Here is a 16434-nt window from a genome sequence, read left to right as displayed (position 1 = left end):
GCTCTTCAGGCGGCGTCGGCTATTTGCCATCCTTGCATCGACGGTGCTGCTGTTACTGCAGTTATCTCCGGAGCGCGGCGCTAGGAAGCCGCGCTCGGCGGCCCCTGAAGGAGCTGGATGAGCAGCGAGCGGAGCCGGAGACTCGTTTAAAAGCAACTACAGCCGTGGCCGCTCGCTCGCTCCGCCGCTCTTGCGTGGAGGAGGCAGAGGGGTGGGAGGGGCGCGAAGGAACCAGCGCGGCAGCGGCGGCGCTGGGAAGGTGCTGCCCCCGGAGCCCAAGGGTGGGCGGGCTGTCGAGCGGGCGCCTTTCTCGGACACAGGGAAGGGGAGGGTGCGGCGACGGTTGTTTCACTAACCCCGCGCAGAGAACTTCCACTCGGAGCAACAGCCCGGAGCTTCTGACGCCGGTGGCGGCGCCTGTGCTGCGGTGGGAAGCGACCACGCCTCGCGGACTCCCAAAGGCGGTCTCGGGCTCTGGAAGCGTGACGAGAAAGAGGCGGAGGGAAAGAAGGCGGCGGCGGCGGCGGGACCCGCAGCTCGGTGGGCGTCTCCTCGCGGGACGGAACCCTCTCTCGCTCCCTCGCCCTCTCTCTCTCGCCGCCGCCCCATCCTGTGACTGCCACCATGGCCGCGCGGTCCCGGCGCCCCTGGCTGAGTGTCGTCCTGGGGCTGATCTTGGGGTTCACTGTCGCCTCCTGGCTCATCGCCCCCAAAGTGGTCGAGCTGAGCGAGAGGAAAAGGCGCGGCGGCCACGGCGGCTCCCTGAGTGGAGGAGGCGGCGGCGGCGAGGGCAGCAATAACCTCTGTGCTTTCTACGGCCGCGTGGCTGGTCTGCCCGGAGGAAAGAGGCAGCTGCGACCCGAGGAGCCGGCGGTGACGGCCGCCGGCTTGGGGGGCACCGGTGGGAGACACAGGCGGTGGGAGAAGGAGAGGGAGCCGCGGCCGCCCCCGGCGCCGCCCGCCGCAGATGGGCCAGTGCCGAGTCTCCCGGTTGCAGCTGCTGGAAGAGACCCTCAGGAGGAGGAGGAGGAAGAGGAAGGCGGCGCCGGCCGCCACGGCAGCAGCCACAACGGCAGCGGGGACTACGCGGGCACCCCGGGTTGTGCCAAAACCCGGCACTTCCTTTACGTCGGGGTGATGACCGCCCAGAAGTACCTGGGCAGCCGAGCGCTCGCAGCGCAGCGGACCTGGGCGCGCTCCATCTCCGGCCGGGTGGAGTTCTTCTCTAGCGAGGGATCGGTCCCTCCTCCCGGCCTAAAAGGGGAGCAGCCCCTGCCGGTCGTGGCTTTGCCCGGCGTCGACGACGCGTACCCGCCGCAAAAGAAATCCTTCATGATGCTCAAGTACATGTACGACCACTACCTGGACACCTATGAGTGGTTCATGCGGGCGGACGACGATGTCTACATCAAAGGTGAGAACCGGAGTTCCGTTAGTGTGACTTTGTCTTGTGCAAAAGAGAAAGAGAGATGAGAAGGATGGGCCATGTGCAGAGAGCACCGGTGGTGGGATCCCAAAAGTGTCACTAGAACCAGGAGGCTTGTGGTTGGTACAGATAAAGAGCAGGACTTCTTGAAAGCTTTAAAACCTGCCTTTTGCAGATACAAAAACTGTGCAGCATCTATCCACATATTCTGTAATATCCATGCTCCCAAAACTTATTAAATATTTCAAATTATGAGGGATCAAATCCTACTGAATTTCTGCATGAACCTGCTAAACATTTGCTAAGGCTGAGCAAGTAAAGAAACCTTGTTATTTGGACTCACTGGTCCCTTGTTATCTGCTTGTCAAAACTGACTCATAAACAAGCTACGAAAAGTACACCTTTACAAAAAGACTTCTGTGATTTGAGTTCAACTTGTGGTGGTTGCGTGAATACACCCCTTGTCCAGAATCATCTAATGGAAGAATGGCAATAGCCGTGCAAATATATTAATAGATTTCAAGTTACTGCAAAACCTGGATCTAAGGGCAATAACGTACCATTGATAACAGTTAATACTATAATATATAATAAGGATTATATTTAGACACAGCTTGGTTGTATCCAGTAGTGATTTGGAGTTATTCCCACCTGCAAACTTTTTGCACATTGTTGATACTGTAGAATTTCACTGTGTACCTTGAAATCAATGAAACAAAGTCTAGCAATGCTTTTAAATTATATTTTCAGAAAACCTTTATAAAGAAGGAGGGCGGGTGTTCCTAAGCTGAAGTGCCCAGAGAAAGATGTGGGATGGATAGAGTGACAGAAGAAATAGACAAGATGAAGCATTGAATATAGGACTTCTCTATTGATAACTGACAATAAAGTGTGGGATAAAATATATAATTATAAATGATAAAATCCTTTAATTGGATTTGGAAAATGAGATCTGGCACAAAATAAACTAGATTAGTATTTCTGTAATATACCACATGTAAACACTGTATTAATATAATGTACAAACTAATTTACAAAGTCTTTTTCCAACTTCATTTAATATTCTTTTATACTGCTTTATAAAAGTAATAAATTATAGAGTAATAAATTGTTAACCAACTCTCTCTGTCCATAAATAGAATGCAACATAAATAAACATAAGTGGAATTAGAAAGAAAAAAATTGTAGAAGTCCTTTTCAATGTGGTGGTGTCTCTAAATGTTTTCAGCTACTGTTTCCATCATCTCCATTGATGGGAATTGCATTGTACACATGTGGAGGCAGCTGCATTAAGTTGTCGAAGTCTGGTTTATAGTTTCTGAAATAGCAAATTGCCAGATGTGAGTTTTATTTTCTCTTTATTTCAAAGGTATTAATACCAGCTCTTAGCTGGCATAGTCTTTAAATTGCAGAGTAAAATGTCAGGTCTCCAGAATTTTAAAGGCGTATCAGTAATATTTATCAACGGTCTCAATTCATAAGGTTGTTTTGTAAATTCTAATTCCAACTAACTTAGCTTTTTAACCAAGTATGTCTCATTGAAATTGTGCCTTGCAATACAGATAGTCCTTGACTTACAACATTTAGTGACTTTCAAAGTTACAATGGCACTGAAAAAAATGACTTATGACCGTTTTTCATAGTTATGACCTTTGCATGACCCCATGATCATGTGATCAAAATTCAGATGTTTGGCAACTGGTTCCTATTTATGATGGTTGCAGTGTCCGGGATCATGTGATCCAGTTTTGCGACCTTCTGACAAGAAAGTCAATGGGAAAGCCAGATTTACTTAACCAGGTTACTAACTTATCAACCGCAGTGATTCACTTAACAAGTGTGGCAAGAAAGGTTATAAAATGGGGCAAATTTCACTTAACAAATGTCTCACTTAACAGAAATTTTGGGATCAATTATGGTCTTAAATCAAAGACTGCTTGCACAATTTTATATCTACTTACCTGGAGTAAATATATAGCATTCTATAGTTATTAGAAAAGTATACTTTGGACAAGAATGTAAACTTGGTAGCTAGACAACTAAATCATTCTTTCTTGTAATTAATCAAACAGCCTTTACTTCATCTATTGTATAAATACATCTCAGCTCTTCTGACTACTTGCCACTAAAATAGTTGAATGTAAATCATTTTTTTGCAAAGTAATAGGTGCACTCTTTACTTTTTGAACAGAGCAAAGCTGGTCACTGAAATAAATAGGGATCCCTGCGGAATGATAAACATTTGAGTAGGACCCTAAATTCTGTGTAGGTTAGTGGGCTTTGTATTGCAGAACTACAAAAGACAATCCATTTGCTACTATATGTTGTGATTTCTTTCTAAAATGACAAGATAGAAGGGGAGTAGAGCTTAGTGATTGATATGCCTCTTTTCTAATCATAGACAACACTTTGTTCTAGTATCTCCAATCATAGTACTTAATATGAAGCATTATGTTATCTTTTTCTTTTCAAAGACAAAACATTTCAAGCATTTTTTCCTTTGTCTTTGTATTTTAAAGTTGTATTATTAAATTTAGTAAGAATTTAAAGGAACTAAACTTCAAAACACTTGTACATATTTCTCTGTAAGTAGGCAGGATTCCTTTCAAGAATACCATGTACTGTGTCTGCCTACAGCAAAATATGGGTTTTCCATACTAATCAGTGAAAAATTGATTTTTTTGAATCTTCCTTAAGAGGGGACAAAACCAAACCACTCAGCTTCTGAATGTATCAAAATAAAAATATGTGCTAAATTATGAATTTATGTAAATGTGTTTGCATAAAAAGAGAAAAATACAAGCAAAGAGTAAATAGATTATTATGGAAGGTGTTTTTAAGGCGCATGTTTATGAAACATGTTTATGAAAGAAGGGTTTGTGTACTGTTGGCTTGACTGTGATTCTGCTAATACAATTGATTTTCATTACACAATAAAATGCAATTTAATTCCCATGAAATGGGAGTAAGGCCCATTATACAAAGAGCACTTTAAAAGGTGAATATATTATTTTCTATGTAAAAGATTTGTGCTGTTAATAATATTGTTTGATTTTTCCCCCTTCTAGGTGAAAAATTGGAGGAGTTCCTTCGGTCATTGAATAGCAGCAAACCCCTTTATTTGGGACAGACAGGACTAGGAAATACAGAAGAACTTGGAAAATTGGGTCTTGAACCAGGAGAGAACTTCTGCATGGGAGGACCTGGAATGATCTTCAGTCGTGAGGTTCTCAGAAGGATGGTACCACATATAGGTGAATGTCTTCAGGAGATGTACACGACTCATGAGGATGTGGAAGTGGGCAGATGTGTTCGGCGATTTGGTGGTACTCAGTGTGTCTGGTCATATGAGGTAAGGAATGGTGATGATGGGATTTGTACATTATATGAGTAAACATTTCAGCTGCACACTCTGACTCCATGTGTCTGTCCACAAAAATACACAGCATGTGCAGTATTGCAGACCTAATCAACATATTTTAAGATATTGTATGGTTTACTCCAGGGGTAGTCAACCTTTTTATACCTACTTTTGTATCTCTATTAGTAGTAACATTTTCTAACCGCCCACCGGTTCCCCAGTAATGGTGATTTATAAAGTAGGGAAGTAACTTTACTTTATAAAATTTATAAAGCAGAGTTACAGCAAACCCCTACCGCCCACCAAGAAAGCTGAAATGCCCACTAGTGGGCAGTAGGGATCAGGTTGACTACCACTGGTTTACTCAATGGGCTATGCTATTTTGCATTCATGCCTGACAGCAACCTAACGTATTTTCTTTTGTTGATGACATGCTACAAATCAGCTTACACTGAGTTCAATTATATGCCAAAATATCATACCATCATACCATCCTCGATTACTGTATGTACTATTCCATCCTCAGTTACTGTATGTACTATTTGGCTGGAACTCAGTTAAGTGGAGGAATGGGTTGTATGAATGAAATTCAGTGCTTATTCATAGTAATTCTAAACACTACCATGACAGGGTGCATTCTGGTACATTGTTTTGTTATTTCATGGTTTTGGTACTAATTTGAAAGTGCATATATAAATAATATAATAATCCATATATTTATTTAGATTATAGCAATACCTGCCAGGGATTTATTTCTGGTTTAGTATACAGCTGCCTGACTTAATGGAAAAAGCTTTGGCATCATTTCTCAGAATGCAGTTTGCTATTGGAACAGAAAAGAGCAAAATTTGGGCCTTTCTGTCCTATAAAAAGTAGTTTTCTTGCAAACCAGTTTGGCACGGAGTTGCCAGTTGTGTTTGAGCTGGATTTGGTTTCGAATGATTTCTTAATCTCTTCCAGACTAAATATTTTGACCTTGAGACAACAAAATGTAGCTATAATACTAAGATAACACTTTCATGGTTTAGGAACATAGGATACTTTTATATGGTCAAAGAATATTTCAAAGTTCTCAATGTTTTACTTATGTCTGGACATACATCTCTTTATGAGTTAACTCTAACTTTACTGTTTTTAAGAAAGAAGTTAAAAACATTCTCTCCTAGTTTTTTATGGTGGTATGATTCTGGTGGCTTGTAATTCTTTATTTTAAATTGTTACACCTCATGAGTTTCTTATGAGTGAAATAATATCTACTTACCTATAACATTAACCTCAAGTATTTTTGTTTTAACATTAAGACATTGACATATAGCAGAAATCACGATAGGTTCTTTTCTATCTAATACACACATCAAAATAGGTCTTACCTTGCATTTCTAGTAAGGACATGCATACATGTTTTCAACCAAGTAGTCATGGATTCCTGGAAGTTATAACACTATTTCATTCACTGCTGAATATTGCCATATGTGGACTTTCCTGTTCTTCTACTCTACAGAGGTACACATTCCCCTTCCCCATATATTGATTTTAATTTTGGTTGATGGAAAAACATTTTTGAAATGGAAAGAGTGTCAAGAAGTACATGGGGTATGGTATGGTATTCCTCATGTAAAATGAAATCATTTTACTGGTTATGCTTAAAGCAATTCTTAACTATGACATGAATAGGCTATTAAAATAGATGTTTTGACCCAGCTCCCCAAACATGATAAACCTTCTGATGTGAACTCAAAAAATTCCTTTATTAGGAGTGCCGGCATCCCCAACAAAAAGTTTCTCTTGCAGGCTAACAAGTCCATCCATCCGGTGGATGAATAGTTGTCTGCCACATCTATTCATCTCTGCTCCCTGCCTTTTATCCCCAGAGCTAAGGTAAGACTTAGCTAGCAACAGTGCTCTTCCTTCCCCAGGATTGACCCATGGCTTTCCACTGCTCTCCACTTCTCTGCCTTCTGCACAGCCACGCATCAGGCACTGGACCCAGCTGTTCCTCTCTTCTTCAACCACCTCTAGATCTGGGGGCTGTTGACTCTCCATCTGAGCTCTGACGGATGGCCCAGGCTCTGCCTCTGTCTCTCTCTCTCTCTCTGCCAGCTCCATTCTCTCTTCTCCCTCAAAGCTCTCGGGTTGCCCTGATGCCGACTCTGACTCCCATGCCTCATCCTCTGATTTGACTGCTGGAGGGGCCAGCGGTCAACAGGTCACAACAAGATTATAAATGCAGAGTAGGTAAATAGTGTTACATATTCTATATTAGAGAATTGCTTTAATTGGGACAAATAATTTATGTTTTCACTATTGAAACATACAATGCATTAATAGGATATGGTGGTTCATTCCCTGTAAGACTTAACAGTATTGCAATCTTAATATTGTTTAGTTATTGACATGATTTTAGGGAATGCCATTTGAAGGTTATCTTTCATTCTTCCATTATGTAAAGTGAGCAACAGTTTTCATGCATTGTTCCAAATCCATCTCACAATGTGGCCATTTTTTGTGGTGACAACTTCTTCCTAGTCAAAATTCTATTAAAATACTTTTTTCCAAATCTCAACATTTAATTGAAATATATTTGAGATCACCACATTGATCGGATAGCATTGAGACTATGTGATTTGCCTAGATTTACTCGTAAATGGAAGGCATAAAGATATATAATTATTATTGTACTTATGTTCTAAATTATTGTGCTACTAATTTAGCATTAAAATATCTTGCCCTTGTGTCACTAGCTCATTAAACAGGAAAAAAAATCAATTTAAATAGGCCAGTGAATGAGGTTATATGCTATGAAAGACAAGACAGAGAAAAGTAATTGGATTTGCTGATAACAGCATGCTTCCATTTTCTTTTGAAAAACATTTTAAAAGTAAAGTCAGCAACATAAAATACTGTATTTTTCAGAGCAAAATATGCACCTTTACCCTCAAAAAAAGGCTGAAAATCTGGGTGCATCTTACACACTGAATACAGCATCTTTGGCCTCCCGAAACCCCATCCCCTTCACCAAAATGGCCATGCATAGCCTTTAGGAGGCTCTCAGAGTGGTCCTGGGGGCTGGGGAAAGCAGAAGTGAGCGAAAAATGGTATGTTTTTTGCTCAATTTTGCCTCCCCCCCCCCAGTCCCAAGGAGCACTCTATAAGCCTCTTAAAGGCTATGCATGCCCCTCCCTTTTTTTGGTCAAAAAACAGGATTGTTTTCACAAAAAATGGGCTGTTTTGTGGAGGTCTGCATAGTGCAAAAACCTTTTTTTTATTTTGCCTCTTCAAAAACTTGGTGCATCTTATGCTCTGAAAAATACGGTACCTGCTACAATCATCTAAATTCCATTCATGTTGTTAAAATACAGAATATTAAAATATAATTATGAACAAATATATGACCTCTGTAATTCTGTAAAGCCATTAAACTTCTGGAAAGTTTCAACAAATTTCCCCTTCCAGTGTCAGCAGCTTATTTAAAGATAAACACGTGTGTATTGGGTGAGGAGGAGCAAAAATTCAGGGGCCCGGGCAAAAGTCTGTTGGTGCAACATTATGTGTCATCTGATTCAGAGGAAAAGTAAGTTTTATTCATTTTTTACATATCATACCTGTTGATTAATTAAGTGCCATCTGGTCAGTGTCAACCCTTAGACATCTTAGACAGCTCTTCTCCAGGATGATCTATAACCAACTTTACCCTTCAGGTCTCCCATATTGCACTCATGGTCATGATAATTATGGTAATAAAACCTTACTCTGTTGCCATCTTCCCTTCCCTTCTACCTTTTCAAGCACAATGGATTTTTCAGGGAATGTGTTTCTTGACACATTGTGTTCAAGATAATCTGAGTGTCTTAACAACTGTGGGTTGTTCAATGAACTATTTGTTTTCTTGCTATTCCTTATATTCTCAAGAGTCTTCTCCAGGACCAAAGTTCAGAAGCATCAATATTCTTTCTATCCTACTTTTTCAGAGTCCAATTTTTGTTTCCCTAGAATGTCCCAAAGAAAACCATTGTCTCTACAATTCTGATTATTTTAATAGATATAGAGACATCAAGGCATTTGGATAACTTTCCTTGGCCTTCATTGTTACATGTCCAAATGGTAGTCTGAGCCATATTGATTAACTCGTGGTTTCTTTACTGTTGAAAATTTATCATAAAAGACACAAACTTTCTGCCAGTTCTTTGTTTGTTGCTGAAGATTGCTACTGTGCCTGTTGCAGAGGTGGTATTCAGCAGGTTCTGACCAATTCTGGAGAACCGATAGTGGAAATTTTGAGTAGTTCAGAGAACTGGTAAATACCACCTCTGACGGCCCTGCCCACATCTATTCTCTGCCTCCCGAGTCCGAGCTGATCGGGAGGAAATGGGGATTTTACAGTATCCTTCCCCTGCTGCACCCACCAAGCCACTCCACACTTATCAAGCCACGCCCACAGAACCAGTAGTAGAAAATTTTGAATCTCACCACTGGTCTGTTGGCATTAGTTTGCTCCTCATATATAATTACAATCCCATTTTTTCATCATGTCCCTTCATTTTCATTATGGTTGTTGTTAGTTGCGAAGTCCTGCCCATCCTGGACAATGTTCCTCTAGGCCTTCCTGTCCTCTATCATCCTCTGGAGTCCTTTTAAGCTCACACCTATTGCTTCGGTGACTCCATCCAGCCACCTCATTCTCTGTCGACCCCTTCTTTTTTTGCCGTCAATCTTTCCCAGCATTAAGGAATTATTTTTATTATTAGAATCTCCAGTAAATTTTCATTGAATTATCAGAGTAGTGTCATCAGGGCAGTGCGGGTTATTGATGTTTATTTTTTTTCCAGTTTTAAAACTATACTCATCTTCATACAGTCCAGACTCAATTAATATATCAGTTGAGTAAATAAGGAGACAGTATACAGTCTTGTCTCACTCCTTTGTGACTTGGAGCCAGTCTGTTTGACCCATTTCTTTCAGACTGTTGCTTTCTGGATATAGGTTTCACATTACAGCAGTGAGATGTTTCAGATTCCCCTTTTCCCATGGGCACTCCGTGCTTAACATGGTTAACATAACAAAAGGCCTTTCTATAGTCAATGAAGCACACACTGATCTCTGTGGCTTTCTTGATTATCTATGGTGCATCTGCAATAATCTCCCTTGTTTCTGTTTTAGCTTTTCTAAAACCAGCTTGAGATTTCCATGTAGGGCTCTAATCTGTTTTGGATGATTGTAAGGATTATTTTGTTAGCACGTGAAATTAGGATATTGTGTGATAAATAGCACAATATCCTCATGTTAAGTCTCTCCTCTTTGCTGCTGACATGTAGACCGACCTCTTGCAATCTGTTGGCCAAATTGGAATTGTATTTTTTTTCCATATTTGCTGGTAAAATTTGATTAGAATTGATTCTTTTTTGTTGTTGTTGCACGTCATATTTCTGCAAATAGTTTATCAGTTCCTGTAGCCTTCCAATTTTGTAATGACTTTAGTTCTGACATAATTCCACCTTGTAGTACTAGAAATTATTATAAGTAGAGAATATATTTAAGGTATCTTAGCTTTATGTAGATCCCTACTGTATGGAATTTCAGTATCCCCCATTTCAATTCATTGACATTAAGTGTACAGGTAGTACTTTACTTACAAACATTTGTTTATAGAGTGTATCCCTACTCTACTGACAGTTCAAAGTTACAACAGCACTGGAAAAGTGATTTACAATTCGTCCTTGCACTTATGACCATGGAGATGTTGCAGCATCTCCATGGTCATGTGATCAAAACTCAGTCACTTGGCAAAAAGCATATATTTACAAAGGCTACAGCATCTCAAGATCATGTGATCACCTCTTGCAACCTTCTAAATAGGCTTCTGAAAAGCAAAAATCAAGCCAGATTCGCCTAATGGCCATGTGATTAACTTCATAACTGTAATGATTTGCTTAACAACTGAGACAACAAGGTCAGAAAATCAGGTACAACTCACTTAAACAACTACTTCGCTTAGCAACAGAAATTCTGATCCCAATTATGGATCTATGTCAAGGACAACATGTAGGATATTTATTCCATCTTTTCCTGCGCTGAGCTTTCACATGTTCCTGCTTCTTATGTTCCGTATTTATAATAGGACTATGAGATTCTGTAACAGCTTTGTTTCTTATGCCATCTGCCTTGTAAATTTGCAGGATTCTTTCTTTTTGGGATGTATATGTATACATTCAAACTAGATTGTGATGATTCTCTGTGTCATATGTATGTTTGTGGGTATATGCATAATGGCTATCCTTTGAGAGCAGAATGCAACAAAATTTCATTTTAATGTATGCTCTCCTCTCCTCTTCTCCCTTCCCTTCGCTTCCATCCCATTCCATTCATATTCCCATTGTAATTATCCCTTATAGGACTTAGTTTCCAATTCTTTTACCTCTTTTGTGCCAGCCACTTCTCTGGACTTGCTCCAGTTTACCAATGTCTTTTTCAATGAGGAACTGCAATATTTCAAATATCTGACCAAGAGCAGAGTAGAGTGGGAATACACTCCCTACCTGTACTCCCCTCCCCATTTTCTGGCCATAATAAGGCAGCAAATGAATTTTATTTCTGTAAATTGTGGGTTCATTCTTTTGGAGAAGGTGTCTTAACTCTAAGCTTTCTAAGATAAGAGCAACTTCCTAGCTGGTATACTTTTTTGCCTTAAATTAACACTTTTATTTTTACTTGAGAAGGCTTTTAATATAAGAACACTGTAAGAATGAAACAGATGAACCCTGAGGATCAGGGCAAAGTAGCAAAACACAGATTGCAGAAAGAAATCAGAAGCAGATACGGTAACTTCCATCAATCTAGGGAAAAGGGAGTAAAGCTTTTGGTTCTTTGGTTGTGTATTTTTCAATTCTAATGGTAGGGGGGAGGGGAAGAGAGTAAATTGGTAAAATGAATATGTGAATTTATATTCATGTATACAATTTTATATACATATAATAAATAATATATAATGTATATAATATATATAAGGGACGCGGTGGCTCAGTGGCTAAGACACTGAGCTTGTCAATCAGAAAGGCCGGCAGTTTGGCGGTTCAAATTCCTAGCGCAGCATAATGGAGTGAACTCCTGTTACTTGTCCCAGCTTCTGCCAACCTAGCAGTTTGAAAGCATATAAAAATGTAAGTAGAAATATAGGAACCACCTTTGATGGGAAGGTAACAGTGTTCCATGCGCCTTCAGCATTTAGTCTTGCCAGCCACATGACCACGGAGACATCTTCGGACAGTGCTGCCTCTTTGACTTTGAAATGGAGATGAGCACCACCCCCTAGAGTCAGGAACAACTAGCACATATATGTGAGGGGAACCTTTATATTTTAATATAATTTTCATGCTTTAATTTTTCACAGTTGTGCTTGCACAAGAATAGCAATAGCACTTAGACATATGTACTGTTTCACAGTGCTTTGCAGCCCTCTCTAAGTGGTTTACAGAGTCAGCATATTGCCCTCAATAATTTGGGTCCTCATTTTACTTACCACAGAAGGATGGAAGGCTGAGTCAACCTTGAGCCGGTGAGAATAGTTCTGGAGTAATTCATAACTTTTATTTACTGTTTCTCTTCCAGTAATCCTTTCCCTGCTTCTTTCTGCATGGTATCTGCTCTACTGATTTCTTTCAATATCTCCCTTTTAGTGCTTTCCTCAGCAGTTACAGAAAGTAGAAGACAAACTGCTAGAGCTTTTACCTTTCTCACCACACCAACTGTAAAGTAGTCCTCTTCTACAAAAGGGCCATGAGAATAAGATGTTTTCACACTTCCAAGAATGTTTACAAACTTGCAAGAAAACAATTCTCTCCATGAGGGAGAAAAACAATAGCAAAAGAGGAAGCCTCCTTGAATCTCAACAGTCACTGAAGGAATTCGGGGGGGGGGGGGGGTTTGAAATGGAAGGGAAAAAAGACACAAATAATTTTGGGCACATCTTTGGCAAGTGGAATATTTAGGCAGAATTGCTGAAAACAAGACAGGCTACACCACCCCTCTCCATCATACATCATGCATTAGGCATAAAAGCAGTTTTCCCAACTGACTTGTTTGGAATTCTGTTGGAAGAATATATGAATATTTTCAAAGCTTAGATATGAGAGGCTTCTGCTAAGTGTTTTTCTCCCTCCTTCTGAGTCCCTGATGCTCATAAAGGCTTGCTAAAGAAGAATCTGCAAACAGAGTGACTGTGAGGAATGGGGAGCTGGGGGCCCAGGGCCAATTTGGGTTAGTGAGACACATTTAATGGCTGTCAGGATTCTACTAACAAATCTCTAGGTAAGAAGCCAACAAATCTGACAAAGAAAGTTTATAATGGCTGTGAAGATTGGAAGATTCTTTTTCTAATTCTTTGTTTTTTTCTTTTTTTACTCTTCATTGCTTTGATACTTTTTTTAAAAAAAATCTTCTATTCTAACCTTTATGTTTTGTGTTTACCTTTTTAACCTTGTAAAAAATTAGTCAATAAAATTATATCACTATATGACTAGATATGGTGGCTGCAATGTCTATATATAGTTGCTTTTCTGCCTATTAACATTCCTAAATAGCTGTGGCATTGTCCCATTTATCTATGTGGGTAAATACTTTGGGAGCTGGGATACTGAATAACTGTGAAACATAGCAGTGGAAAAGATGGAAGAAATAGGTACCAGTCAGAGGTTGTATTCAGCCAGTTCTGACAGGTTCTGAGTAGTTTTGAGTAATTTTGAGTAGTTCGGAGAACTGGCAAATAGGCTGGCCCTGCCCCTGCTGCCTCCCAGCCTCCCAGCTGATCTTCTCTTGTTGCCCTTAACAGGAGAACAGAGCTGGAAAACCGGTTAGTGGGGTGGGAATGGGGATTTTGTAGTATCCTTCCCCTGCCATGCCCACAAAGGCACTCTCACAAGCTACACCATGCCCACAAAGCCATGAGCACAGATCTGGTAGTAAAATTTTTGAATCCCACCACTGGTACCAGTGCCTTTATTAAAAGGGACTGCTTTCTTATTTTGGTGGAGGGAAGTCATCTGTTTTTAGTGGCTTCTGTTTGGTGTGCTGTGTTGCATGTCTGGGTAGTTTCATCTGAGTTCAAACTCAATAAAGTATTAGAAGCCTGATACGCCCTCTAAAACCGATAGTTTACTTCAGAAAATCTACTGAGTTCCCTCAATTTATTCTTATAGCATCCAAAACCAATTCAGTCCATCAATATAGATGTACATCTCATTCAAACAGCAGAGATTTAGGTTTTGAGAGACAATTCTTGCCGTAAAGGTGGGTGGCAGTGACAATAATCTTTATTAGAATCACTGACTGGAATTGGATAGCTAATAAAAATAAATATTGACTGACTAATTGTGTTGTGTATCCTGACCTGAAATATTTGCAGATTTACTGTACATACTTTGTGACTTTAGGATATTTAGTTATTTCCACGTAGGCAATCCTTCTGATTGACTTTGTTACTTGTGATGTGCGATTTCATAGCCATCATTTATGGAAACAGGACAAATGATCTGTTTTAAACCAGCTTGGATAATGCTTTCTAAAACCAGTAAATGATTTCTGGAAAGGCTTTTATATGCTTCATTCCTGACTAAGTATTTGTTGATAATTCTGTTTTGTTTGTTTATTATATGCTACATTAAAATAACTTTTTTTTGAGAAGCATTTGTGAGATACTCAGAGATATTTTTCTATCTGTCTTTATCTTTTAGATTCTTTCCCAGAAATACTATATAATCAATTAGTACCTGAAATTTTCATTATTATAATAAAATTGACAGCTCTTCTGATCATAATGCAAAACTAGCAGAGTACTAAAAGAATAAATCATGTTTTCCTTTTGCTCTTTCACCACCTCTGTTCCCTCAGACAGATTTTTTTTATTTGTTGATTTAAATCTATTGGTGATCCAAGTCAAGTGGACTCCATGGTTAATATAGCTAAAACAGAAGTTACAGGAAGACACCAGCAAGAATTACATTACATGGTGAGAGACAGGGGTGGATTGCTGCCAGTTTTACTACTGGTTTCCAACTTGCGCACAATGCGCATACATGTGTATATGCTTTTCAATGTAAATTGTTCTTCAAGCATGCTCAGAACAATTTACAGTGAACTCCATATATGCAATCACTAAAAAACAAAATGGCAGTGGCCCAGTGGCAGCTAGGGAACTGGTTCAGGGGCGTGGCAGGCCTGGGTCATTGCCGGTTCTGCGACCCAGGCCTGAATTTCACTACTGGTTCGGCCGAACCAGGAAGAACCCACCTCTGGTGAGAGATGCAGCTTGAAGGATCTTTACCCACAGAGTCACTAGGAATCAGCTCCTGTTTCACAAACCATAAAGGAACTCACAACACAGAGCATGATTTTGACATTATTGAATAGCCTAATGGAGTAATACTGGGAAAAATACATTAAAAAATAAAATAAAATAAAAAGAAAATGTACATAATTATTCTTCTGATGAAGTTTTGTGTGATTGATTTTAGCTATGTATGTTCAATTATTATTAAATATTGACTATAAATATATTGATTTTTTTCTAGAAACCTTTAGATTATGATAAATTTGTTACAGAATGTAATAGCTTAATGTTATATACTAATAGACAAACAATATTCATTTGCAGAATCTGTTCAGTCAATGAGCTAGTGTAATTGCTAATGAAGAAGAACACATTTTTATGCATATTAACCACTTAAACAGCAATAAACTAACAAATACAGAGCTAAATGTTGCCTATGCTTATCCCTTATGCATACTAATAGTGCCTTTATTCATAATCCCTTAAATTAAAAGAATTTGGCAATGATCTGTTCTGGGGAATGAACAGAGTGAATATCTTGGACTATTGGATTAAATTGTGGTGTTTATTTAATATGACTAATTTCAATCTTGTGTCTGCTCATGTTCTCTCCTCTAGTACTGCAAGAATCTGCAAGTTTATTCTTAGTTATCCACTGTGCTCCCCTTGAATGTTAAAATGAAGCTAATAATTTTAAATCTTATTAACATGCACAGTTTCTTGGTCACATGGGCAAGAAATGGATTTGAAATAAATTATAATCAAAATGAACAAATTTGTTCATTTCAGTTGACACAAAAGTGTAAGAAATGGAAGAAAATCTGTACTATTTTTGGTTGCACAGCAGGCGATAAGAAGGAACTGCTTCTACTTTTATTGCATTGTCCAGATGCAGCTTTAATGGAGGTGTTTATTTCACACACTAGATTACTCAGTGAATTTGCCCAACACATTAGATAAATTTGTGATTCAGTGTTCTACAAAGCAGGCTGTGTTAAAATCATAGTCATAGCTAATGATTCTTCTCACATACAGACAGGACTTGATTTACATTGAGCATGAGTGCTTATTTTCTTTTATAGTATAATATGGATTGGAATTGAGCACACAAACATTAGTTTTACCCCCCTACATTTATTTTCAGATTTTTATCCCTTTTGAGGTAATTCAGACATTACTCCATTTTTTGATCAGATGATTGGGAGTTCATCAGACAGCCTATCTCAACTGGAGTCCCAGTTGTGATTGCTGAAATCTGTTCACATTGTGTTCTCCACAGGAGGGCAGTGATTTTACTTCTAAGTCCTCTTTTTAATTCATTTAGCATTG

The 16434-nt window shown here is 39.4% G+C and overlaps 1 protein-coding gene across 1 annotated transcript in view; it reads left to right on the top strand.

Annotated features, from left to right (window-relative positions):
- Positions 1 to 624: 624 nt before the first annotated feature.
- Positions 625 to 16434, top strand: part of CHSY3 (chondroitin sulfate synthase 3) — a 59987-nt gene continuing 44177 nt past the window's right edge. Inside the window, exons 1-2 of the mRNA XM_032214662.1 lie at positions 625 to 1414; positions 4495 to 4778. Coding sequence (XP_032070553.1) covers positions 625 to 1414; positions 4495 to 4778 — 1074 coding nt within the window. The remainder of the gene's footprint in view (positions 1415 to 4494; positions 4779 to 16434) is intronic.

This window comes from Thamnophis elegans, chromosome 3, assembly GCF_009769535.1.
Source record: "Thamnophis elegans isolate rThaEle1 chromosome 3, rThaEle1.pri, whole genome shotgun sequence".
NCBI classification, from domain to species: domain Eukaryota; kingdom Metazoa; phylum Chordata; class Lepidosauria; order Squamata; family Colubridae; genus Thamnophis; species Thamnophis elegans.
This window is presented reverse-complemented; position numbering and strand designations above follow the sequence as displayed.